This window comes from Temnothorax longispinosus, chromosome 11 (genome assembly GCF_030848805.1).
Source record: "Temnothorax longispinosus isolate EJ_2023e chromosome 11, Tlon_JGU_v1, whole genome shotgun sequence".
Lineage (NCBI taxonomy): Eukaryota > Metazoa > Arthropoda > Insecta > Hymenoptera > Formicidae > Temnothorax > Temnothorax longispinosus.
This window is the reverse complement of record NC_092368.1, coordinates 17805547-17832374: the sequence shown is the minus strand read 5'-3', so window position 1 is coordinate 17832374 and position 26828 is coordinate 17805547. Positions and strand designations below refer to the sequence as shown.

Genomic DNA, 26828 nt, shown 5'->3' with positions numbered 1-26828 from the left:
TGGTGACGCATAACGTCAGTCGGAACGTTCTGTCTCGATGAGTTTCGGAACGCGATTCCCCGATTAGTTTATTCAGCTGATCAGTGACTGGTCGATCTGCTCAACGACAAATGCGATTGGTCATTTCCAATGGACTGATCGGCCGATTAAAGTTAATCGGAGTTTGGCCGAAGTGGCCCCGAGTTGCCCCGACTGTTTACAATTATACGTGTGTGCCTTCAGGGACACTGCGTGAAATTTATATCTCCGTTTCGATCAATTTAGGTTAGATCGATTGTCGCTGAGATACCGTTCGGTTTAGATGCACCCAGATGAGCTGTGCTCAGCTGTGCCTGGACGAAACGTGATCGTCGGAGACCACACAATGAATCCTGTTGCCTCATCAGCAAATGAACAACTAATAACAATGCTGAATAACAATGATAAATAGTGTGTATGACGTTATCTCCAATGCACCAGGTTATCGTACTTTTCTTCGCTGCGTCCGATCGCCTTTGTTACGTTTCAACATGCAGCAAGCATGTTTCGTTACAGCGAAATTTTCTGAGACTGTCGGATAATATTCAGTGATCCAGTCGCCGATCGGCACTGATCGATAAATCCACAATTACTTTGGCGGTCATCCTATGCATTATGGAGAAGCAGAGACAGGTATAAAATGTATAAGGCCTTGCATTGCTTTCTTTTTCGTAATGACGTCAGATTATATTTATATGACAATTATACACTGATTATATATTATCTTGCTTATATTTATTTATATTATGAAGCAATTTCTCATTTATGTCTGCTAGACATTTAATATTTGTTTGGATTATAAATTTTTTTAGTGATAAATAAAGTCAACAGCGATATTTCAGATTGAATTGTAATGTAACTTTAAAGAGTTGTCGTATTCTTGTCCCCTCTAGAAGAAGAAGCGAGATAAATCGCGCCGTTCGATTTTGGAGCATCAAATACCAGACGCTCCCACGTTAGAAGAGTTTGAGTGCCTGCTTGGAGAGTCGCCCACAAATTATCCCAAGGGTGAAGCTGTGGAAGATATAGAGAGCGAGTTGCATTCGGCCGCTATTGATACAGAAGTTTACGAAAAACAAGCTGCTGAGAGAGCAGCCCAGAAAAAATGCGGTCAGGAAGTTGAAGCGAATGAGGTTGAATTAGCGGTACGACACTCAGTATTTATTTATATAGGAAGAAACAATTTCTAAAATCAAATTTCTAAAAACAAAAAGTGAAATTACATAAAATATTAACACATATTTTTCAGGTGTTGCTGTTGGCTGAAGATTCTTATGACGAGGTCGACGCCGTCCAACCTTGTCCGGTGTCCGACAACACTGTAGACGATCAAATAGAACAAATTGATCAAACAGATCAAATAGATGAAATGCAAGTAGCTGTTTCCACGATTCAACTGATAGACATATCGTCAACTATCCCAGAGGAAGCCAGTCAAATAGTGCAAGAGTCCGAGGATACAATCGAAGTACCGACTCCGTGTGAGAAGACCCCGTCGAAGGAGACGGAAGTTTTGGAAGTTAAGAAAGATACGACGAGTGCCTTCAAGGATGTCAGACCATTCACGGATCAGCAATTGGCGTCCTTGTATCACAATCAGGAACTGATGTTGGTGGATGCTTTTGTGACCGAGTTTACAGAGACGCAGTTGAGATACGCACCGCTTAGGCAGCAACACAGGCTGCACGAGCTGCTGATGAACTACTTGAGAGTGCGCAACCACCTAATCGCAAATTCGTACGAATTGGAGCGTTTGAAGAAGAGCTGCCGGGAGACGCAGAAGCAGCTTTGGTGCCTGGAGAAGGCGTCGGAGACAGAGAATGGCGAGTGCCAAGATGGCAATCCCGTCACTGCCACTCATGAGTATTCGGTCGCTCATTTCAATCAGCAGGCGCTGATAGCGCTCTCCAGGACGCTATCGGCCATCAAAGACACCCTACACGAAAGCCAGGCGTTGTATTGCTACGAAGCAGAGTCGTTGCGTCTGCAAATTGAGCATTACGTGCAAAGAGTCGCTAGGAGCTTCAACGTGAGTTATCTTCTATTAAAACAAAGTCATTAGAACGTCAACTATCTAGCAATTCGTTCATTTTGAAGTTAAGAAGATCTGAGATTGAGCTAAGACTGGTCTAAACAGTAAATTTAAAAAAAATTGAACTAATCATCAAGTAAAACAGATACGATAATCTTATAATCTACACTGATTCTTCACGCAGCTAAAAACTTATTCAAGTTGCTTTTCTGTTTTCAGGAGTTTGCCAATCTTTCACAAACCGCCCCAGCAAATCTTTTACCGGAGCAATCGCCATCCCAGACAGCTCCGCAGCTGGTCGAGCTTAGGATGTGCGTAACTGTCCTGTTCAACTTCCAACGTCGAGTTCTCAAAGACGGCAAATTCGTCACGGACACCAGAGAATGGCTGTCGAAACTGGTGGCGGTGCTCTTGAGGGTCGCTACCTGGCAGGATCATTTGTTTCTATTGAATCATATACTGCGATGTCCTGGTGGCGTGATGAACTGGGCCAAATCCTTCGTACAAGTGCCAGTGCCGCCAAAAGTTTCGGGATTGAGCTCCTCGCCATTTAACGATTCATATCTCGATCATATGATTGCCACTCTCGCAGTAATCCTGCTGCCAATCAAGGATCGAGATAAGTTCTTAGAACAGGTAAAATTAAGGATAGAACGTTAATCGTTTTAAGAAATCGATAGGATACTTTAACTTCTTAAATTGTTCTCACGTTCTCGACTGAATTTGCTACACAGGTGCAAGTATCTCTGCAGGACACTGCAAACAGTCCAGGGGATACAGTGTGGGTGATGCTGGATGAGGAGGGCGAAGAGGACGAAGATATCGCTAACGTCGGCGCTAATCTCTTTGAGAGTGATCTGATTTCTCTTCTTCATCAGATCCCGCTGGACAAACTTTTCGAGCAGGTGCTGTTTATTCAGCGTCAAAACGACAAGTACGAGCAGGAGGAGAAAGCCATCACGGACCATCACATGTTGCGTCTCTTCGCGTTCTACAGCGTGCTCATCAGACTTCTGAAGCAAGGACTGAAGTCCTACGACTCGCCAAGATATAGGCAACTAGCGAAGAGGCTCAGCGCGTTGATCAGAGACGTTGTTCAATATGCCAGCGATCAGTGGGAGGCTTTCGACAAGAGCCAAGTATGTGAAATTAAAATTTATGGATTTGAAAAATTCTACAGATTAATATTAAGTTAAGAAGTCAAAAGGATATATTTTTTTTCAATTTTTGTTTTAATTTACCGAAAATTTAAATAAATGTTATAGAGGTTTTTTCCACAACTTTATAATTTCTGGTATTGCTCACATCTTGTCGCTTTAAAAGTAATAATGCAATTTCATTTAGATAACCGACGAGTCAATGCTGGTGAAACTGCAGACCGAATACGATTGTTTTTTCCTGAGAGCGATCCTCTGCATATTCTCGTCCCGGCGTCTAGGTGCCTGGCAATATCTCGCCGCGATACCATATCATATTATATCACCCACCACTCTGTGGCACATCTTCTATATCCTGCATACTGACTCATCTGGTGATATAGCAACATCAAACACGTCAGTCTCAGGTAAACTATGATAAGATAATAATATTACAAATATTTCTTTCCTACAATTTTTTTAAATTTATTTTTTTTTCTATTTTTATCTATGTCATCTTTTTAATTCTTTTTGTAAAAATAGATTACTAACAATGACTTGATGTCGTAGACTGGGAAACAGAGCTGAGTTATCCTGAACTTCATAAACAATTTGAAGAGAAGCTGGGCAACTTACCCGGTGACGAATCCTACTTTCTGCTAACAACTTTTGCTAACATGGCCATGGCTAGAGGCTATAAAGACTACGATTTTGTGAGAACAACTACGATTGATCTATTTCAAGTACGTTAATACGGAAGTATGTTAAAGTACATATTTGAATATAATTAGTCAAATAATTTGCCGTTGATACGATAACGACGAAACATTCTACATATGAGTAAGAAAATTTAACAATTTATGTCTTACAAATATTCCTGATTCATTGTAAACTCAAATTTTGATGTTTAAAATTCTGTTAAACTTCATCTAATTAATTGAATTACAGATTGGATTTCTCAGCGAGAAGACTCAAGAGTCCTGCTCGAAGGACGCGAGATCGCTTTTGTCGAACTTGACAAGCAAATATCCTACTCTCTTGTCTGATATCCTGCAAAAATTAAGGGACAATTTTGTATCAGTTGGAAAGGTATAATTTTTGTTTTGTATTATAATTTTCTTTTTACATAGTATTTACTAAACTCTCTCTCAAAGTCCTGTATAATTCCACATGGAAATTGTATTTATTAAACAACTTTATTATATTTAAACGAGATTTATATCAATTAATATCTCTTATAAAATTACTTAACAGAAATACATATATAATTACAAAAAAAATATATAATATTTGTAATATAATAATAGGCTCTAACTTATCACTGAATTAACTTTTCAGATAACGTGTGTATTAATATATATGTATAATTTCAATGATTTTAGTTGAGTTTGTATTTGTTCACGGAGTTGAAGATAGTAATGTGGGTACCGCAACAGCAGGACATAGCAATTCTCTCCACCTGGTTGCATCAACATCCTTTAACTTCATCCGAAAGCCATCTGGCTCGATTGGTTCTTACACATTTAAATTGGGGCCTCGACACGTGAGTCATTTCGATATTTCTAACGTTTTTCGGAAATGTAAATCTCGAAAAAGATAAGGATATAAAAATATCCCATTATTATGCTCAATTTTAAGTTTCTCGAATTTATTTGTCTATTCCTCTTCTCTTTAAATATTTCATCTGATCGAATGTTCTGTGACACAATTAAATGTATCTTCTATTTTTCAATTAATTATCGAGAAACTATAAATCCAAAATTAATGATTAACATATGATCAATCTTTCTCTTATAGAAATGACAGTCTGTATCTTCCGATTGATCTGCATCGACAAGTGGCACTGCTGATTGTCGAACTTACAATGAAACACGTGCCCGACACTCCAGTACAGACGGCTTCGTTGTTAGCTGAAAGCATGAAGCAAGTGAGTTGTCGGTTGTTAAAAAATTAATATAAAATGAATTAAAAAAACCACTTTGATTTAAATATTATACAATATAATACACGTATTATTAGCGTTATATATTACAGTTAATATTTTAGATATTGAGAACGACTATATCGCTATGTCGTTGACAAAAAACACGTTCATTAATAATAAGCAAGATCTCAAGTTTATTTTTTATTTTGTCCCAGGTTTCCTCAATGGTGAGACCTCAGAACAGCGAGCAAGCATTCAGCCTGTGGGCATGGGAGATGATTAATAAACTGAGGCTGCATCAGTTGGACCGATCGGAATCCGCGTGTCAATATACCATCTCGAATCCGGCTGAGGGTCTTTCTTGCGTGCCTAACATGGAATCGGACTCCTTCTTAGAGATTCTAGTGAAAGGAGTACGCGAGAAGCAGCCGATCGCGAGCTACGTCTCCGTATTGATGACCCTGTGGGGTCACTCGGTGCCGCTGATCTGCGTCGAGGGTTTCAGCCAGTTGCAAACCTTGCAGTGCTACTATAAATACGAGCAGGTGCTGATATGTCTGCACCATGTGATACCGTTGTTTCTCGAGTGTCCAGATTCCTTACTGAAGAACGACAAATTTGTCAGCTTGATTGTGCCGCTCATCAACGCCGACCGCACGTATATGAAGATAGCGAAGAACCTGATCGCCCCGGAATTCCCCGGCCCGATTCTCAAACAATTCTCCAACATGATTGAATCTCATTTGCATCATTACAAACGGTAGGTACAAACGAAACGTATTCGCATAATGTATGTAATACTAAATATACGAATAAAAAATATAGAATAATATTATTGTAGATTGGATAGTTGAAAAATAATTATTTCTATATCGATGATTACAGGTATTGCTTGAATAGTCCGGACCGTTTCGTGCACCTATGGCTAAATGTATTGATTCTCGTCCAGGACTGGAACAAAGACCATAATGTAATGTATTTGATGGATAGCGTGATCCGTGCGGCGTTCTTTCACTTAGAAGCCAGGGCGATAATGGAGAACATGTTCCAAAATCTCTTCTGCGTAAGTTTTAAGCAATGTAATTATATATCACATATACAACATCATAGAAATTAGCAAAAGTTTAGTAGAAAGTAAATTTCACTTTTAGTAGTTTTGTATCAAATACTAAATGATTGTAATTTTCTATTATAATAATTATAATTATAGTTGTGTTCCATGTTTTTAACAAAATATTTATTTTGTTAGCCTGCTATAGACGGAAGTAATGAGGTACGACACATAAGAAACAATTTTTCTAATCTATATTATTTTTTCAAGTTAATATTACAAGTTAATTTTTCCAAGTTATATACTTACGTAGATAGTTAAAAAAATTTTAATATTTATAAATTTTATAAAATTTAGATATTGCATAGTTTTAATATTATGCAAAAAATGATTTCTTTTATTTGATATACATGGAGGGGTAAAAATCATAGTGGTGTAGGTAAGTCAAATTTTTTAAGATGTTGACTCGTGTGCATAGATGCAATGTATATAATATATAAATTGCATTTATGGCACACGAGTCTGATTTTAAAAAAATTTGACTTACACCACTATGGCTTTTATCCCTCCATATATATATATGTATATAATTTTATGCAGTTTAATAATATAAATTTTCGGTTATTACTATCATACTTGCACTGTAAATACACTTAATAAATGCATTTGGATATGTAATTCATAGAATATATCGTCCAATCGGGCGCCCGGGTCGTTTGGATCATTTCTGAGTTGGGCAACAGGCTCTTCTAACTCAGCAAGCCTCCTTGGTGGAACCGTTCCAACAATATGGCTCGCTTATCAAATTCTGTCAACAGAGCAACATGATAGGGAGCTTAAAACCGGACTGTGGCGCGAGATCCTGCGAGAACTGTCAATGCAATCCAAGATATCTTTAGACACTGCGCTCAAGGTTTAAAACCAAGCGTATAATTATTAAACATACTCCGAGTATGTAAAATTATAACTATGAAAATTATTTCAGAGGGCCTGTGCAACAGTGAAGATTACTCCGTTCGGAGTAGGCAACCTGGCTATTTATCGCTGGTCCCAGCAAGCCCTTGATACACCCATGGATCATCCCATTCTGCCTCTCTTGTGGCAGAATTTTTTTAGCTTGTTCCTCGCACGAGCTCCTACCATCCCAGGGTGATTATTATTGCCTTAACAAAGCAATAGTTTTCATATTACTCGGCAATAATTTATTATTTTATTTTTAATTGCTCCAGATCTATGGACAAAGGTGGGGTCGGAGAAAAATTTTTTGAGGGGATGATAAATCTAAGCTACTTGAAGAAGTTGAAGAAACGACTGCACGAAACGACGGAGTATTTCCAAATGAAAGGAGAAAAGGACACGGACAATGGAAAACCGATCACGGATGATCGGCGTGTATTTTATTTCAGTGCTGCAAAGTAAGTGAACGCATATAGAGAGAATGAAATATTTTTCTTGAAAATATATCTTATGGAACGATATTTAATGCAGGTTTTATAAAACATTGAGCCTTTGGTTGGAGGAACCTCGTCTTCAGGAACCAGGACTTTATCTTCCAGCCCTGCCACCGCAATATATGTCACAGAGGCTAATTCTACTAATGCAAGGAGATCGAGTAAGTCAATCGTGCTCTCAAATGACATACGACTTCGCATAGTAATACCGTTAATAATAATATTAATTGCCAACTTCCAGACCCTCTGGCTGGAATACGTCGACTACTGGGCGGTGCACCAGAGCCAACTCAAAGCCGTTTGTGAGTGGGAACGTGCGACGTTCCGCGATCCCGAGAACCAGTACCAGAAATTTTCTCAGCCTTCGTCGAACGCCATAGAATCGATCGAACCTCTTTGCAGAATCTTCCACAGGCTGAGCTCCTACGAACCGCCGGTTCCTCCGCCGCCCTTGAGCCGCAATCAGCCGGTGCTGGGCTGCTTAGCCAGAGAATGCCTTTACAACTCCGCTACCGTTATCGATCTAGTCAAACCACATCTCAGAGTCATCCTTGACTATGCACAGACCTACAGTCTCATGGTATCCGAGCACACCGCGGCGGACTGCAGCTTCCTCGAACTAGTTCCAACTCTCTATCGGATCTATGAGAACAACGTTACCTTGCATGCTCTCTGCGACCCTGCGCCATCCGGTCAGAGGCGCTCTAGATCAGGCACGCCTCCCACTGTGCATTGTGCAGGCCCGGCGATCATCGAGATCACAGTAAAGAATATTAAATATTAAAAGATTTATAAATATACAGGCATACTTTTTTATGTAGCAATTTTTATCCGAATCAAAATTTTTAAACTATGTTTTTAGGAAAATTTTATATTTTATAGGTTGAGGAAGCGCACGTCAGCGAAGGCGTGGACCATATGATAACCCAGAACCGGGCCGAATATGAGAATCTCTTGGTGAAAGCTAGTCAACCGCCACCCAGCAAGGTCACTCTGGGCTGCGTTTTCACCGATCATTTAATCGCGTAAGCAGAGTTTAGCCAGATTATTGATCTTGTACGATCACACTTTATAATTTTCGTCTATTCTCGTTCTTCAGGATGTTGGAGCACGAGTTAGCTGTCAGTCGTACTAACGAAAACATCACTGTATTACGCAAGGTACAAGAGAGTGGAGTCAAACTGTTCTATCATTTAGTAGAATTCTATACGGAAGAAGCAGCGCTATGCCCTCCCACGAAGCAGCTTATCACTACTTGCTTGGAGAAGCTAGGACAGGTGCGTATTAAATCTAAAATTTCGGTATTTGCCCGCAAGAAAGATCATAAATATTTTTTTGTCTATAATCCTTTTTTTTATATTGTGTATGATCTCACGAAACAAACTTGAATGAAGCAAAAACGAATTACAGAAACTGTGAATCTGAATATATACAGGATGGTAAAAACATTTCTCAAGTATGGATTTTCGTTCTGTTCTCAGTTGTTCATCAGCGGCGAGGAAACCCAGGGTCCGCAATTACTGAGCGCTATAATTCAGAGGCCTAATCTCGGAGGTCTGTTGGGACCACACTTTACTCCTGTCGCTGGAGGAGCCTCCACATTCTTGCAAATGTATCAAACCGTCGTGGACCTGTCAACCGGGTCCAATGTCGACTTGTGCTTCGTATTGCTCTCGAAGGTAAAATAGTCGAACTATAATTATAATCTTCGATTACGACTACTGGATTATTATTGTCTCTGTTGCAGTTTGACGTCGGCAGCTGGCTGAACTATCGCCGTCCGCGACTGAGCGAAAGATCTACCTTCATAGATCTAGTTTCTAGGGCGTTGTGCGACATAGGCTTGACTCCTGAAGAGGAAAAGCTGATGCTGCATGAAGTGAGTATCTTTATTCGTATGTTGGATCTGATAACTTAAATTTAATTTGATCGAAACTTATAGAAACTTAATTAGATTAGAAACAATGTTACATTTATTTCCGTCGAAAGGAAAACTCAAAATTATGATTATTATTCACGCAGCTGTTTCGAAACCATCTACGACTCATTCTTCTGCACGAATTCCCCGAGCACTATGGTGAAGTATTGAGCGCAGTGCTGAGAGGATCTGAGAGCCAGAATCTGTCTCTGGATGTGTGGCGCGACTTGTTGGGAGCTCTCAGCGGCAAACCAAGGAATATCGCGCCCTCCCAAAATCCTGCCAAAATCAGAGACGAAATCAGGCACTACGCTACGGAACAGAGGCTGCTGTCTCGCCAAGAGGTCTGATTTCACAAACAATTTTGTTGTCGGGAATGATTATGTGTGTACAAAAAGACACATCTTACATTTACTGCTTTATTTTATACGTAATAATAAAACAAAACTTGGTATCCATGGTTCTATGATACTTTCATGCAATTTCAGATGTACGATACTGCTGTGCTTCTAAGCCGACACTTCATGAAAGAGAGATTGCAATATGGATTATACGGGCTTTATCCGAAGTACAGAAGTTACAACGAACCATTGACCATATTTTTGGGCATGATCGGTCACGCTCTAGTCGTATTGACGCTACAGGCTGATCGAGGGTCACTTGCTGATCAATGTAAGCCAATATTCCATTGAAATCTTGAAATTTTAAATATCTTAATAGCCACATAGCTGTCTGAACTTAAAATCACATCTAAAAGACTTCGTTGCACGTTCCTCCAGTGTGCGAGAAGATCTGGCCGGTATTAAGCGAGATGTACGCACCATGGATCACTCCGTACTGGACAAGGAACCTGCGGGAGCCAACGGCCGCGTGGATCCAGCAATTGACGGACGACAGGTCGGTGCTGCTACCGTGGATCATTACCGACGGTCCTTACGCGAATCGTACGATGACGATGTTCGCCGAGTGCATTCGTTTCATCATCGACACCATGCCGGCATCTAGTAAGATTCTCAGCTTCGTATGGCAATTTTACGTGGCCAACTATGCTCACGCATCCGTCAAGGACCATGTACTGAACGTTGTGCATGGTAACTTGTTGTCTCTTCCTTGGGATCGCTTCTACCCTGCTACCAATGATGTCGAGTTAATGATCAGGGTCATTGATCAGTATCTGCCGGACTGCCATTTGTTCCTCGGAAGCATCTTCGCCTGGGTCAACTGGTCTGCCTGGGTCAGTGAATTAATCACGCAACCGTTGCCGGTCGCCGCCAGGATGCACGTTTGTCTGTTGAACCTGTTAGTGAAACTATCCAATGAACCAAACGTCAGACAGGTAAGACAGAAGAGGATAACTCTAAAACCTATGAAATAAAGTAGAATTTGAGAAGGATATGAGGATATCTAATTTTCAATTTACTAAAGATATAAACTCGCTAAAGTATTTACTGAAAGAGAGATAAAACTTCAGCTGATGGAACCAATGTTTCAGAACGAGAAGGCGGTGCAGTTAGTCATGGAAGCCGAGAGCTTCTCTTGGCACTTAATCGACGCTGCGGCGTACGATCAAGTGATTAACTGGCATGTGATGAGTTGCGATCCTAAAGTGATCCTATGCCTGGGCAAAGACCAGACTCATCCTATCGATACAGCCGTCAATAAGTAAGTCTAATTCAAAGTGTACTCGTAGCGTAAGAATTAATACTAAGTCAAATATAAAAATAATTTAATATGCAGCTTGCTGAAGATAGCAGCAGCCTATGATCCTGCGGTGAAACACTTTCATCCTACCACCCTGAAGAAGAGACAGATGTATGTGCGTTCCTCGATGAAGTTGCTGATCAACTGCACCACGAGGCACAAGTCCCTGTTTTCGACCAACAGCAAAGCGTTCACTAACATGTTGTCGCGGATGCTGGACGAGATGGAAACCGTTATCACCAGCAGTGAGTATCCAGGTCTCAAAACTAAGTAATTCAAGAATCTAGGATCCAATAGTCTAGCTTGCTCAGATTTAAAAACCTTTCTTCTTAAACTGTTGTTGTAATATCAATTTTTTTTGCTTAGCTGTCTCTGAGTCGCAACAGGTTGCCGAGGCCGGTCTGCTAATCACTGAGCTTTTGCATTCAATCAATCAGAGTGGAGCGCTGGTCGATTACCTTCGCAGCAGTTGGACGGTATGGTTGCTAGAACGAACTGCTAGCAGCCCGGTGCTGATGGGAGTGTTAAGAGTGATCGGAATGGCAGTCGCTTCCTCGTCCACTCTAGGTCACCTCATGGAGGCTGCCTTGGAGGCTTATTTCAAATATAACAGTAAGCAACTGATCAGCTATTCTCGTGTAACGTTTTTCCTGTTTTATTCATTAGATTTAGCTTATTTATTTATTACGCTACGTTCTTTTTCAGTAACGGAAGACGTTCGACCTACATGGGCTTCGGTATTGATGGTCTTACAGTCCGTAGTACCGCGTCAGTCGCCATTAGAGTCCGTGTTGGTGTCAGAGGGAAGACTGCTAGCCCTTTACTCTGTATTACTGAAGAGACTTCCGTCCTGCAGAGATATCCGGGAGGAGGGCATGCTTCTGATTAATTTAGTGGACTGGATTAGCGCTATTAAAACAACGTGAGTGATTCTGAAGAATAAAACGAATAAAATCCTAAGTAAGTTTACGTTAATAACGAATTTTGCTTATCCAGAGATATCGTAGAGGAGAAACTGCCTTTGCTGTGGGCGAAAGCATGCGAGCTGGCCTATAGGCAGTGTCAGTACAGTGAGAACACAGTGATCGCTGCCAGAGCCTTGAAGGGATTAGCACGAGCATTGCTAACAGTAGCGGACGATGCGGGGCAAGGATGGGGTATCCTGGGGGCTATTGGACTAAGAAAAGGCTCTCAGCTCACCGTACGGTAAGCTACGGCGATATAATTATCGAAAAGTAGGTTTATATTCCCCTCATACTCTCAGCAGCCTCGATTGCCCGCTCGATTTTCAGGTGCAAGTTCCTGAGCCGCGCTACAGCCGTTTACTGTTTGGCACAATTACCAGAATCCAAGTCCGATCAGCAATTAGTGAGATACACTCCACACTCGCCCGGTGTTGCACCTTCAAGATCGACCGATCCGGACACGATGGAGATTCGTCCTAGCGCAGAGGCTGTGAAAGCAATGCAGAATCTGGAGGGGCTCCTGATGAACAAGCAGTATGCAGAGCTACGGGGAGATGTGGAGAGAGCCATTAGACTCATCAGGGACTCCGCCAACTCACTTCACAATGCAGTAGAAATTGTTGGCGCACTCACCACGGAGCTCTACAATCAAAGATACCTGCATGTGCTGACAGAGTGATACTAGTTTTATTTAAATTTAGCGACGGGCTGACAAACGCCTCGAATCGTTTCGAAGCGTGATACACACGACCTCGTAAGATTCTCGATCGTAAGTCGAGTTTTGAATGGTTGTATTACGTCTTTCAAAATTTTCAAACGTTTCTAACTCCTCGCAATTGATTTTAATGTTTCAAGATTTTTCAAGATTTCCAAAAATCGATATTGAGTATTTTAAGGAAATTCTATGATTAAATTACTTGAAAACTTGCGTGATTGAATGCCCATCATTACGTAAATTTCAAATAACGCGTTTAAATTGAATGCTGTAATAACTCGTATCGGTTTTGTAGATTGAGATTGCATTGTGATTATTCATTTATATATTATAATCGAACCCTGATCTCTGAAAACGTAAAATCGTGATGTAATTTCAATCTTAAATTTAATTGCGTAATTAGGATAAGTCGCGCGTCTTATTGTTTAAATTTTTTTAGATCTGTACCGATCTCTCTAGTCACGAAGTTTTTTCTTTAATTCGAGACATTGTAAAATCTAGCATGCATTCAATTTAAATGACCACAGTTACATAAATAGAATTACGTATAATAATTAAAATGATATTTAAGGACGCAATTGTTATTTACATTTAACGTAAAATTTATTGTGCATTCGACTTGCGTCATCGATGCTTTGGTACCTGCGTACATAAATTCTGTTGTGTTGAATCAATGAAATATTTGGATTTATATTTACATATCACATTGAGATTTTGACAACGCAATTAACTTATGAACGCGATTAATATAGTTTCGTTGTTGATATTGCACGAAGTCATTTAAGAGCTGTCATAAGAAATCGTTGATGAATAAAGAGTCGATTATTAAATGAATTCTTGATGTCAAGTCGTCATATGAAACTACGATGATACTACAATATGAAGTACAAATTAACAGAGGACTATTATTTTTATATAAAATTTTAAATTGATATTACAAGATTTATAAACAATTTTCGTCGTAATAATTTAAAAATAATTACAATATCTTGCCAAAATTTTAGAATAATGATATCTTAAGTTTCAAAAATCCATAATACTAGAATTCTTTAACATTATCGCATTAAAATTTCAATAAATTCTATTTATTGCTACAAAAGATAGTCCAAAACACCGAAATTTATCAAATCTTATAATTCAAAGTTCTAAGAGATTCGCAAGACTATCTTCAACATTGTCACTTCAATCTAATGGAGTTAAAAACGAACCATGTCCAAAAGTTTCACTTGAAATTCACAAGTCTTTGTTCTTTATAACTATCATACTTGTAACATACTACGACGTGCATTCCGTAGCAATTGTGAGGCCTCGCCGAGCGGGTAGTCGATCAGCTCGCACTCAAACTGATCGCTGAAAGCATTCCTGAAGATTGGCAGCACGTCGGCGACTGTAACGTCCATGTCTAGCTCCTTCGAAATGCTGGTCACTCCTTTACCCTCGATCCCGCACGGCACAATATGATCGAACCACTTGAGATCGGTATTGCAATTAAGCGCGAGGCCATGGGTGGTGACGTAGCGGCTGCCGTGGACGCCTATGGCACAGATCTTGCGATCGCCGACCCAGACCCCGGTGTCCGGCGAGGTCTTGGCCTTGATGCCGAGCTCGGCGCACACGCGGATCACCATACGTTCCACCTCGTGCACGTACCACCTGACGCTGGTGTGGAACTGCTTCAGGTCGAGCACCGGATATGCCACCAGCTGACCGGGTCCGTGAAAAGTGATCAGCCCGCCGCGATTTGTCTTCCAGAATTCTGCACCGAGGTTCCTCAGCTTTCTCTCATCTTCCTCGGTGTATCCCTTGTTCCGTATCCCTACCGTGTACACTGGCTCATGCTCCAAAAGTACCAGCGTGTTTGCCGTTTCGCTCAAACGTTTATGATGGTGTTCTGACAAAGCCTTCTGCAATTGTAGACCGACCCCGTACGGCAAGCGGCCACCCAACAAGACTTTTACCACTCGTGAACGCATCTTGACGACATTCGGCAATGTTAAATTGGATGTTCTTTAAAGCCGAGAAGCGAGAATTTCGTTAGATCGAAGGATTCAACGAGTTCTCATCGTTCTGGTTCTCCTTCTCTATGGCGACAGCCTTCTCCTGAATTGTCGTGTAAAGCAGAAGAGATACCTGTGTATGAAGACATTATTATTTTGACGGAGATGATTCTTTCACGATTATATTTTTCTTTTTAGCATCTTTTCAACATTTTTAAATTAATCGCAGTCTTGATATTTTCACAATGACTTTAAATGTTCTATTATCTTAATGTTTAACAGATTTTCCATATTAAATTAATATTATTTTTTATACTTCACTATTTTATTAATATCAGGGTGTCTTTAACTGAACGTACATAAGCATCCGTGGCTGCGTAACTTTTCTGGACGTCACTAAGAGGTTGTATATGCCACCTGCTCATTCGCACCTCGGGATCTTTGTTGATTTTCTTCTTCAACTGGATATATAAAGATTTTGATGATTTTAATTTGATCTGTCGAAATGCCATAAAGCAATGCAAAGTAAAGTATAATACCAAATAAGCGGTCAATTTTTCCAAACTCCAACGGCAGGATCGCTTCAAGACTTGATTAGCGTAAGTCCCACAGTCCAAACAATTATTCTCTACCACTTTCTGAGCAGGAAACTCCTTAAAATCTCTCCCGAGCTTCCACACGTCGCTGCAAAATATTAAACGCGCGATTATTGGCTACTATTTTTTGCACGGAGAAGAAGCGCTCGCAAAAGAGCGCAGATAATGCCAAATGAAATTTGTAAAGTGATGGAACAATGACTACTGCTCACTACAGAATAACAGATAATGCAACATATTTGAATGAAGAAAATTTATATATACGCTAGTGAGTTTCGACATTACGGCGCACACAGAATTCATTGGTTCTTGATAAACTGAGTTGAATGTGATAACGCAAAATCCTTTGTTTAATGCTACTCAATCGCATATATGGAATTTGACGAGCAGAAAGTGAGTGAGATGATGTCAATGTTATGGAAAATTCTAGAGGTTTGAAAAATTATCTGGATTATTAATAATTGGAAAATTATAATGCTGCGTTTTAACGGAGGCCTCTCAGAGAATATGTTTATTTTTTTATCTATGCATAAATTATTGTAGCTCCTCTAATATATTTAAAGAACATCTGTTTGCAATATGATTTCAAGCATGATTCAAATAACATTTTTATTTTTTAATAATTTATCGCATTTTTCACAAACAAAACTGTTCTCTCAAAGAAAAATGAAATTTCATTATTTAGTTAATAATTACTGACTTTTTAACATTGACACCGACGAGCTTGACTTTCGGATGATGCAAGAGTTCGACGAATGCTGCCGGGAGCTTCTTGAGCGAATAGACGTACAGGAGATAACACGCGCTGTTCTCCAAGCAAATTTGCACCAGCGCCGTCTTCCCGCTCCCAGTTTGGAAGTTGAACGGCCACTCCAGATCGAAACCTATCGGTATGATCTCCTTCTCGCTGCGCCTCACTTCTTGTCTGGAAGAAAGATTTAGAGAGAGAAACACGTAAAAAATCCAAGTTCTTTGAAAATTTTTATCTCAAGTTTTCTTCTTTTTCTATATTTAGAAACTTTGTTATTTGCATGCTTCTGAGAAATATTCTGTGTCTTCCGCACTCACAGGAGATCGTCGCAGATCTGGGCACAGTCGAAGAAGTCATCGGCGAACCGAATGCGTCCCTCGAAGACAATCGGAGGCAAAGTTTTTATGTCGGGCTCCCTTTCAGGTTTTCGTTGCTCCAACTTCTCCTGCAGAGAAATCAATAATTATTTTTATCCATTAGAGAGATAGAATCAGAATAATAAAAAGTAGGTGAACGCCAACGTTAAATAAATGGTTTTCAAAGTTAAGAATAAACTGAAGCTTTCTCAAATAAAACATGGACTATGTGTATGCATTATTTTATATTTTTAATTGCAAGAGGCATACATACACAATTACACTCACACATTTAAATATGTAAGTGTAATAAATGAAAGTAAGAGAAGTCTATAGTGGAAAAATATATGTAAAACCATGGAGATATATCACCCTACGGCTAGTGGGCCAAATTCAAAGCTGTTTTTTGTGCACATAATAATAATTACCATTATATTTTAAATTGTCAATTAGAAATTTTCTCTTTTGTTATGTAAGTACCTACATATTCTGGGTCTCTCGACCCACATCTAAAATATTTGACTATTTGACCCTTTACAGAAAAACTTGTCAACCCTTATTATACAGAGAAAAAAGTTTCCAACGTCAGGCTATTTCATCATAACATCATAACAATTTCGTCATATCAATTGATGCGTTCGTTCCAAGTTTAAGTTTGGAAAATGGAAAATGTTCCATTTCCACTAATACTCATATTTGCGCGAGGCCAAGCACCTCGTTGCACCAACGATCGACCACACAATAGTCGCACACACACCTTCAAATGCTGCGGCAGGTTCCGCGGCGAGCGACGCAATCCCACGGATCCCTCAGGTCCCTCGGGCACCTGCAACACAGCCGTAGATCGCGTCAGAATTATGAAGCACGACGAAGAAGGGACGCGCGCGCGTAACTAACCTCCTCCTTGCCGAGGCGGCCGGCACGTGTCGTCATCGCGAAGGGGGAGAGAAGGCGGCCGGACTCGTAGACTCCGAACGGATGCGCCGTTTACGGGAAAATCGGCCCCGGTGTCTGGAATCGCTCGTGGACGCGTGCTTCGTCCTGCCGCCAGGACCTCGACGGTGCCATGATGTCGCGTCGCCGGTTTCTCCAGATTTCCCGCCAATTTCCAGTTTCCACCTGGCGAACAGCTGACGCCCTGTCACACGTCGAGCGAACGAAGCGATGAAAGAAAGGGGAGAGGGAGGAGGGATAAGGAAGGGGAAAAAGAGGATACCGGTTGCGGGAGAAAAAAAATTAAGAGCATTTGCATTTTTTTCACCCTTTCTTCTTTTCTCTCCAACGTCTAATTTTACGCCCATTTCATTTTAGGCACAATGTAGTGCCAAAGAGATTTCTCTTTGGTAGCGCGGCTGTGAAGAATAGGGCCTGGAGAAGGGAACAGGAAAAACAGAGGGGACGCGCAAGACGTTAATTTTGTTTTTATCGAATTTATTTAAATAAGATCTCGAACCACGTCAAAGAACTGCTCACACAAACTTGCTATTTATATATATAAGTTATTTAAGCGTTATATTACTTTGCTCCGACATAAATATACATATGCAATGATTCTAATGTTGATGACGTTTTCAGGGTGTCTTAAGAGATCTACGTATTGACAACAGCACTTGTCTCTCCCCCTTTCACTCGCATACACACATTCTTCCTCTCTCTCCTCTCCGTTTCCTCTATGAAATTATATAAAGACTACAGTTTCATGACACCTCACTACTCGATCGCTATTTATAATGTATACATATCTCACGGCGTCTCCGAGTCACATGGGAATCCGCGACAGTCCTCCTTCGCCCGGTTTCTCTTTCAACTTTTCATCGTTCAAGTAAAATTACATGGGGGAAAAAAATACTAACAACTAAAATGAATTAGCAGCCAACGAAACTCGTATTCTCTCGACTAAAACTGTCAGATCTTCATAATCAGACTTCCTCATCACTAATGAATGTAGTACAGTTAGTGATCTCCTCGAGACGACCTTAAACAGGGCGTGTAGAAATTAAAAACCTGCGAGAATAATTGTCTCATCTGAATATTCTAAATCTTACGCTCGACTTTTGATTGGATGAGGATGCACACTGCCAATTCCCAATCTCCTGCACCACTCTCTGCCTGTATATATACTCCGTTATATTACATTGACGCATGTGTACACGTGACGTTAAACCGTTTGCATACGATCCAACGATTTCTACGACGAACGTGTGCATAATAATATACGTGTATTCTTGTCGCCCATTTAGCGCTAAATGTAGAATATGAGCGTTAGCATTATTCATAACAAATAAAAAAAAATTAAATCAATAAGACATTATTCAATTATATTAAAAGCTTATATCAGTATAACGATATCACAATGTGCTCAAATTACCGCAGAATGCAATTAATATATATTACGAATACACACGCTGAACAGCGTTTGATAAAATCCGAGTCACATTTGAGCATTATATGCTATATAAAGTGAGATGGCGAATCAGTGCGTCAACTTGAATGTAAAATAACGCGAACACGCTAAGAGAGTTCGACGGAGTATACAAATGTATGCAAAAATTGTTGGATTGTATGTAAACGATTTAACACAAGCCAAAGTATCTAACCGCTTTACATTTAATTACAATCTTATTGCCCGGGGGCAGAGACGGGTATGCGACATCGTCTTTCTTGCGAGCAACGTTGTGGCAAACTCAGTCGACTCCGTGTTCGAGACGATCCTGAGTACCCGTCGTTAGCCCATCCTGCCCATCTGCCACTCGCCGGCCCGCCACTACTGCTGCGTGATTCTGAAGACCGGCCCGATCCTGAGGAAAAATCTGCGCAGCACCGATCTGAGCTCGGGCTTGAGATCGAAGCACATGACCTCGCAGAGGGAAGGATAGCAGGTGGAGGCGTGGACCGCGAAGCGGTGATCGCTCATCTTGAGGATCCGGGTGAGCAACAGCAGCAGAATCGGGGTCCAGGCGTCACGGTGGGCCTCGTTGGCGAGCGCCAGGAAATATTCCAAGGCCTCGCACGCCACCTCGACCAGCCGCGCCTCGACCTTGGACCAATCCGCGCGATGCGCCTCGTCGCTGTACATTTTAAAGAGGATACGCAGCGCGCACGCGAGCGACTGCGTCTCCTGCTTCAGCAGAGACGGCTTCATATTGCCGCGAAAGCTGGCCTTCCACAGCACGTTACGCTGCTCGTGATCCGAATTGAAGCTCTTGGCGAAGCGATGCGAACGCAGCAGACACTCCACCAATTGCAGGAGATGATTAGTCGTCAGGGCGCAGTACATGCCCTGCTCCTCCTTCTGCTGATCAGCGCCGGCCCTAAAAATCATCAATTGCGTTGCGTATATTATACCGTACGTTGTAAATTTTAAGAGATCGACGCGACGATGGAGCACTCACTTTACAAGTTCCGACGATTTGCCGTTCAGCATGTCGGCCTGCGCGAGCGCCAGATTCTCCTGATCCTCCTTGCGCGACGTCGCCGGGTAAAAAACGATATTATCGATGGTCTGTATCAACTCGAGCTGAACTACACACTTGATTTGCAACGCAGAGAAGAGCTTCGCCTTCGGCAAGGTCTCAGTGTTCAAGCTCTGTGCGCTGTTGCTCCTCTTCAGAATACCAACGTGAAGACCGTCGGACTCGCCGGTAATCACGTCGAGGTCAGATTCCTTGTTCGGCGAGTGCGGCTTCCACGTGAGCAGCGCTGACGGTAGAGTGCTCTCGAAAATGTCCAGGACGCATTGGCAGGTCTTCTCCCAAGTCTGCTCGTCGAACTTGATGCCATTGCTGATGACCAAATTCTCCAGACAGTTGGTGCCCGATCGCGCCAACTGTTCGTTGTCCTGCTGGACGCACCAGAGAAGCTGGAAATAGAGCTGCTCCAGCAACAAGGGACCCAAGATATCGTAGAACTGTGAGAACACATCCACGATAGCGTACAGCGCGTGATTGCACGTTGTTGTCATCCACTCAGCTTTCTGCAATATTTAATAAATCGTTTACGTGCCTAGATGTTCAAATAACCTCTGAAAAAATATATTTATTCTTCTTCTTTTTTAACTTAAAAATTATATGAACCTCAGTATGCTGTTCGGGCAGCTTCATATTGTCAAAGATCCTGAAAAGGACCTGGAAAAGGTCCTTCCACCAATGAGGCTTGAAGGACGCACCGTGAGTTTTGACGACATCGAAGAGTACCGTCAGCGCGCGCGTCCTGACGTCCAACTTACATCTACTGACAACGCAGGATAATTCAAACAGCAGCGGGAACCATCCTCTTACCTATAAAAAAAAAAGAAAAAAATAAAAAACATGTCACGATTCATATGCGAAATAAACAAGCTAAGATAACAATACCCAGGCTCGATCTTCTTCAGAAACCATCCCGCTGTCGTCCATCATACCCTCGGCAAACAGATTGGGATTCGCATCAATATAAGAAGCGCAGGAACGTATTAGCCGGATTGCCTCCATGCTGGTGTCCGGAAAAGAAGCATTGCACGCGAACTCGCTCAGACATTTAACAGCGTCTTGGAAGGAATCCACCATGATGCTAAAGTCCTCTGCATACAGCTCATCTACGGATCATATACTCGAATTATATAATAACAATAATAGAATTAGCATAATACGTTTAAAATTGATATTATTCTAGATGGTGATTGAGTAGGAGAAAAACGACATAAGTACAGTAATATTCTCCAAGGCAGGCATAAAAATAAAACTCACTGATAATTTTGCCAGTCATGTTAAAGGCCAGCTCGACGACAGATTCATCACGATCACTGGCCGCGTGGTGGAAAACACTGAAAATGTTCTTCCAACCGGATCTGATATTCGGCGCTTGCGAATGAACAATCTGCGCCACGCATCTCACAACCATATCTCTAATCACAGGCGATCTGAATCACAAATCAAATTAAATCACAATTAAACAATAGTTAAAATATATTATACAAAATTATAAATACAACACTTAACATATTCTAGTAGATTGACTTTATGTTTGCTTAAAAAATGTTTACTTAAAAAAAATAAAGAACGTGGGTAAAATTATATATAACATATCGAAGTACATAATTACAATTACAAATTACAGTTACAAATTAAATAAAAGTGAACCAAGATTAATTATAATTAAAGAATCAAATTATATTACCTGTTCTTTTTCATGATGTGCTCGAACGGCCTGAGGAAGTCTTTTTGGAATCTGAAATTGGCAAACTCGCCCTTCTCAATAAACTTGGTGGCCAGCTGCCTCAGAGAATCCACCGCGAAAAATGCGATATCCTGTCGTGGACTGCATCCCACCCTGTCGAAATGATCGCCGAGGACCTGCCAGATCCTGGACCACTGTAATCTAATACGACCCATATTGTAGTACGAGATCTCGACGATCTTCGTAAGAGAGAACATGCGCGGTTGCGTGGGGTGTGCCAGCTCCTCAAGAGATACCTAATGATGATTAATCATGGTTAGACAATTATTATGCAATTTGTATTATATAAGAATCATTGAGCGAAGAGAGAAAGACCTGGCAGAGAGCCTTGACAAATTCGACAATGGCATCACCATCGAGTCTCGTCGAGCCGGTGAAGATACGATCTACGGCTACGACGACGCTCTGCGAGCTGGTTTCACCGATGGACTCCTTCACGCTGGGGTCCAACGAGCTCAAGTTGAGATTGTTGGTCTGATGTGAACTGGCAGAGTGTGCGAGATTACCGAAGTTCGCCAATGGCGAGGGAAAGTGCGGTTTTGACGGTGGGCCCAGCAATTGTGGCCGTACTCCAGTACCTATCAACTGCGCCAATTCTAACTGGGAGATGCATTTGACGACATCGAGCCACGAGCTGCCTAGATAGTTGCCATCGGTGTGAGCTACTGTGATGAGAGTCTTGATGGTATCAATGTTCTTCGCCTTCATTTCGGTAATTGGTGAATTAGCCGTCAACAAGGTGAATCTTGCCAAAGCTTGTACATAGGCATCGCGCTCGAGGCTCATATGAAAGATGCAGGCGATACGAATGGCACATCTAAAATATAGAACATATAAATAATATAAAGCACGAAAGGCACAGCCGTATAAATCTATTTTCCTTCGTTTCTCAGATTTCTTCTCACCTGATACCGTCCAAGCAGAGCGACGCGATCTCTGGATCGTCGCAGTCTTGAAGTCCGACGCTGAACGCCGCGAGGAATGGCGTCCAGGCCATTTTGAACATCGGCCGCACGTGTTCCAGATGCTTTGCCGTAGTGAATGGTGCCTGAACATGACTGACAGATTCCATCAAATTTTTCGCCGCCGTAGAAATTACTTCCATTTCCATGTTCCATAACAATCGTCGTTTCTTTTCACTAGATATCAGCTGTTTGCCGGCGAGCCGGCTATTATTAGGGTTCGACTTCATCTTAATCTCGTTGCCAGCGATTTCATCGTAGATCCTAGATAGGTATTCCTCAGGGAGATCCTCATTGTCGCTGATGCGCCGATTAAGCCTGATGAATGAAAGAAAATAAAAATAAGAAAACTCTTCAAGTATATAATTAAAGAGATTATACCATTTGATTTGATATAAAGAGCGATTCCTATGCATTTTTATATTACTAATTATTACATAATATTAATAATAATAAAATGTAATAAGAAAAAAATTAACAAAAATATACTAACAAAGATGAACTTAAATACAATAAAATGTTCTCAATATTAATAATTGAATGTATGTAAAACATAATTTTTTAATTATAATAAACTTTAAAAATTGCTATACGTACTTGATGTATTGTTCTTTGGTCATTTTATTCTTAACCTGCGGCGAGTGCAAATCGGTGGTCAGCATTATGATTGAGAAGCCGAGAACGTAGGCTGTATCCGCGCTCGTGAAGAGGCCGTTGTTAGGGTTACACTCGCAATAGCGACTGGCAAACTTTTCCATTAGTCGGTCGATCTTCTGTGCTTCGCCGGGCAGCCGAAAGCCCTCCAGGAAATACCTCAGTGCGGTTACTAGATCACGTTCGGCAAAGTTCATCTGATCGATGTAATGATACATTACCTGTGCAAACGATATAACAAAATTAATCATTATCTTAATTAATTAACAATAATTATCGCGCAATAATCATAACATGATTTAGACTTGATCAACCATGATCGCTATTTATGTCTATAATTAGTATAGTCTATTAATTTTAATTGTTCTCTCCTCGTCACCTGGTTATGATTATGGTCGCCCAGAAAGTCTCCAATGGCGGTCTTGTCGAGCCGCTCGTCCAGATGCAGCCACCTGGCCACGTCCTCCGGCGAAGCACCGAGCAGTCCTTGCTCCTGCAAGTACTGCACACCCTTGCCGGGCTTCCGGCTAAAGATCTCGATACCGGCCTCCCATACCTCTTTCTGTTGTTTCTGTACTTCATACTGCTCCGGCGAGTCCGGCACCTCCTTGTTACCAGTCAGACTGGAGTTGGCCGACGAGAGGCTGCCAGCGCTGCCGTAACGCGGTAGTGGGGTCTCCGGCGTCGTATCCGGTGGATCTGACAATGGTTGCTGATCCGCTGGCACGCTGGGATTCACGTAAAGATCCCGACTCCACTCCACCATGCATTTCAGAATAGACACGAGGCACTCGAGACCACGGATGCGCATGGATTTCTCCTGAAAAAGCAAGACACTAATATTACAAACAAAACTTTATATTGCTTGTCTCGAAGAACATTCTCTGTTCCAAATAATACATCTATCCTGTCATCCTCTTTCTTATAACGCACCTGATTTGGCGATGCACCTAGCTCCAGAGCTTGACGACCTTGAGCAATCTTAGAGAGATCATTGACGAGCCTCTCGAAGAGATTCGCTGCTGAGAGATCGCAATCGTAGTTAACGTAGATGTCGACGACGCTCTGGGCATCCGCACAGATCCTCGTAAGCGCATGTATGACCATCCACTTGTGCTCGAAAGAGCTGCTAGAGGTCTCGAGGATGTTCATAAAGATCTCCTTGAAGAACACCTCAATCTGCATCTTGAGGTGCATCTTGAAACGGGCGAGCAGCGCCAGGAACAGTGCCAACGACAGCTCGAACACTTCCGGCACCGAGGACACGCCATTCTTCGACAGCGCGACACACAAGTACTGTTTAATGGCGATAACAAACATCTCGTTAGAGCGCAATATTGGACCGGCATTCTGCAAGATTCCCAGAAGTAACTGAAGCGACAAGATCTTGGAACGGAGCTCGTGCGATCTTGGATCGGGAGTGCCGTCCGGCAGCGGTTTCATAGAGAGCTTGCAGAGAGCGCGAAACACCAGGAACGCATCTTTTTGCAGCACATGGGTGAATTTCGCAGTTACCATGTTGTCATTCTCAGCGGCCGCCTCGTCACCGTTGTCCTCCGAATTGCCGTTCTCCAAACTGACTTCCTCTTCCAATGGCACTACAGATTTTACTACATCATCAAGAATACTCTTGACAATTGTTTGAGAATCAATGTTATCATTACTAGGAGCATTCTCTGGACTTAGCTCGGCTTCAGTTTCGCCGTTTGCTATGACAGAACCCTCCTGCTGATGTTCCCCATCAAGCCTCACGTTCTCTTCCTCCGCCTGAGTCTCCATTCGCGCGAAGATCACGTTGATCATCTGCGTGAGAGTCGCCCGGGCTGTTGTTTGATTCACCAGGTTGCGCGACGCCAAGTAAACGTTGTAAACAGTACGAATTGTCAACAGTACCGTACCCTCGTGTACCTCCACATGCTGGCTTGTCATTACGGTCAACAGAGCTTTAATAATCTGCAGCTGTACACCCTCGTCGGTCTGTGGACCTGTGAAGCAACCACAGATTGTCTCGACAATGCGCACAATCAGCAGCTTGTTAGGCTCTGTTGAATCAGGCACATTGCCAGTGAGATGGCCATATGCGATTAACTTCTGCAGGCAGTCCAGTGCTGTCACCACAATCCGCGGTGACTTACTCTGACATGCTAACTCAAATGGCAAGAAGTACTTCTCAGCGGTAATGACATTTGAGTCGCTCTTGGGCTGTGGCAGGGCGTTTGAGATAACCTCTTCACCCTGCACAGCTGGTACATCCTTGATCTCGTTACGGAGGTCCTCTGCAAGATGGAAATATATGAGTGACAAACTTAATTAGCAACTATCGCTTATAGCTACAGGCTTATAGCTACAAGTTGTACGCTTGAAAGGTCTCTCCTTACCGAGTGCAGACTCGCAGGACTTCCTGAGCTGCGAGAGGTGCGATCTCTTGACATCTCGGTCGGCCAAAATCTTTTCCAAAGCTCGGACGATAAACATCTCTCTGGTCTTGGAGTTATTTTGCATCGTCCACGCGCTCGTTCAATGCTGGTTTTTCAATGTGTCAACATTAGAGCAGGCTGGCGAATGGCATGTGACTATGCTGCGGCTGGCCGTTGGCCAACATCTTTCGCCACCTTCTCTCTTACTACGCGACCCCTTCTTGCGAATCTGAGGACATCACGCACAGACGTATGTCCGATGAGCCGAGGTAGGACAAAGCCGAGGAAAATTCCACAGGTATAAAATCACTCACCTAAGTGATAAAACGACAACCTGAACCACATGGAATTTTTTCAGAACGGCTTTTCAGGAACAGCACCGCGAAGCGCGGTCTCCTCGAGAATGATGTTATATGGCCTATAACATCATCCGTCACTGGACTTCAAAACGAGACTCGAACAGAAATTAGACGACGACAGAAATCAACCGACACTCGCGCTGACAGCCATCGAAACGTAACGTAACCGCGAAAGATGACAACCGTCTCGCAGCTCGTAGCTCGCTATCACCAGAGAGAAACCTGATGAGAGCGGCCATCCCGCTTCGGAGGACGCCATTGGACACCATCCACCGTCCGCCATAATTCAGGACATCTATGGCGCGTTTTCAAAAAAATGTTTAAATCAGTTTAGTATCTATATAGTTTATTAACATACAAAAAATGAATTTAATTAAAAATTTATATGTGTTTATGTTAATAGTTCAAAAAAATCTGATTTTTGGAAAAATTTTAAAATAAACACGTTATAATAATGTGTTCAAACAGCGCGGAATATATAACCACTATATCAAAATTATTTATCTTTCTATTTATATTTTTGGGAATTGAGAATTGAGAATTGAGAATTGAGAATTAAGAATTGAGAATTGGGAATTGAGAATTGAGAATTAGCTAGGAATTGAGAATTG

General features: G+C 41.8%; 4 protein-coding genes across 7 annotated transcripts; 1 reads left to right on the top strand and 3 right to left on the bottom strand.

The window, feature by feature from the left end:
- Positions 1 to 150: 150 nt before the first annotated feature.
- Positions 151 to 13745, top strand: Epg5 (ectopic P-granules autophagy protein 5). Of its 2 annotated transcripts, XM_071794127.1 has the most exons (31): positions 151 to 651; positions 912 to 1163; positions 1268 to 2047; positions 2270 to 2686; positions 2785 to 3189; positions 3395 to 3614; positions 3757 to 3929; positions 4135 to 4275; positions 4569 to 4729; positions 4984 to 5113; positions 5326 to 5870; positions 5996 to 6173; positions 6360 to 6383; positions 6847 to 7074; positions 7147 to 7310; positions 7391 to 7576; positions 7650 to 7773; positions 7854 to 8375; positions 8495 to 8637; positions 8712 to 8889; positions 9094 to 9291; positions 9360 to 9491; positions 9635 to 9874; positions 10019 to 10202; positions 10310 to 10866; positions 11023 to 11192; positions 11268 to 11476; positions 11598 to 11843; positions 11937 to 12153; positions 12228 to 12437; positions 12524 to 13745. In XM_071794127.1, exons 1-31 carry the CDS (start codon positions 634 to 636, stop codon positions 12873 to 12875), a joined length of 7704 nt encoding a protein of 2567 aa, XP_071650228.1. In that variant the 5' UTR covers positions 151 to 633; the 3' UTR covers positions 12876 to 13745. The 2 variants fall into 2 exon arrangements, with proteins under 2 accessions (XP_071650228.1, XP_071650229.1); XM_071794128.1 differs by lacking the exon at positions 6360 to 6383.
- Positions 13746 to 13802: 57 nt separating this feature from the next.
- On the bottom strand, positions 13803 to 14884 carry Lipt2 (Lipoyl(octanoyl) transferase 2). The gene has a single exon (XM_071794142.1). The coding sequence runs from the start codon at positions 14882 to 14884 to the stop codon at positions 14171 to 14173; it is 714 nt and encodes a 237-aa protein (XP_071650243.1). The 3' UTR covers positions 13803 to 14170.
- Positions 14885 to 14900: 16 nt separating this feature from the next.
- Positions 14901 to 17827, bottom strand: Wrnexo (WRN exonuclease). Of its 2 annotated transcripts, none has more exons than XM_071794140.1 (7): positions 17509 to 17820; positions 17369 to 17437; positions 16573 to 16700; positions 16205 to 16429; positions 15448 to 15592; positions 15268 to 15369; positions 14901 to 15041 (listed from the first exon to the last, which is right to left on the bottom strand). In XM_071794140.1, the coding sequence occupies exons 1-7, from the start codon at positions 17542 to 17544 to the stop codon at positions 14946 to 14948; spliced, it is 801 nt and encodes a 266-aa protein (XP_071650241.1). In that variant the 5' UTR covers positions 17545 to 17820; the 3' UTR covers positions 14901 to 14945. The 2 variants fall into 2 exon arrangements, with proteins under 2 accessions (XP_071650241.1, XP_071650242.1); XM_071794141.1 differs by having other exon boundaries at positions 14916 to 15041; positions 15230 to 15369; positions 17509 to 17827.
- Positions 17828 to 18025: 198 nt separating this feature from the next.
- Positions 18026 to 26477, bottom strand: Sec71 (ADP ribosylation factor guanine nucleotide exchange factor Sec71). Of its 2 annotated transcripts, none has more exons than XM_071794130.1 (13): positions 26173 to 26477; positions 25820 to 26087; positions 24375 to 25717; positions 23821 to 24261; positions 23385 to 23662; positions 22731 to 23051; positions 22141 to 22642; positions 21766 to 22061; positions 21336 to 21508; positions 20964 to 21184; positions 20685 to 20888; positions 20004 to 20584; positions 18026 to 19922 (listed from the first exon to the last, which is right to left on the bottom strand). In XM_071794130.1, the coding sequence occupies exons 2-13, from the start codon at positions 25941 to 25943 to the stop codon at positions 19376 to 19378; spliced, it is 5031 nt and encodes a 1676-aa protein (XP_071650231.1). In that variant the 5' UTR covers positions 25944 to 26087; positions 26173 to 26477; the 3' UTR covers positions 18026 to 19375. The 2 variants fall into 2 exon arrangements, with proteins under 2 accessions (XP_071650231.1, XP_071650230.1); XM_071794129.1 differs by having other exon boundaries at positions 22731 to 23105; positions 26173 to 26476.
- Positions 26478 to 26828: the final 351 nt, after the last annotated feature.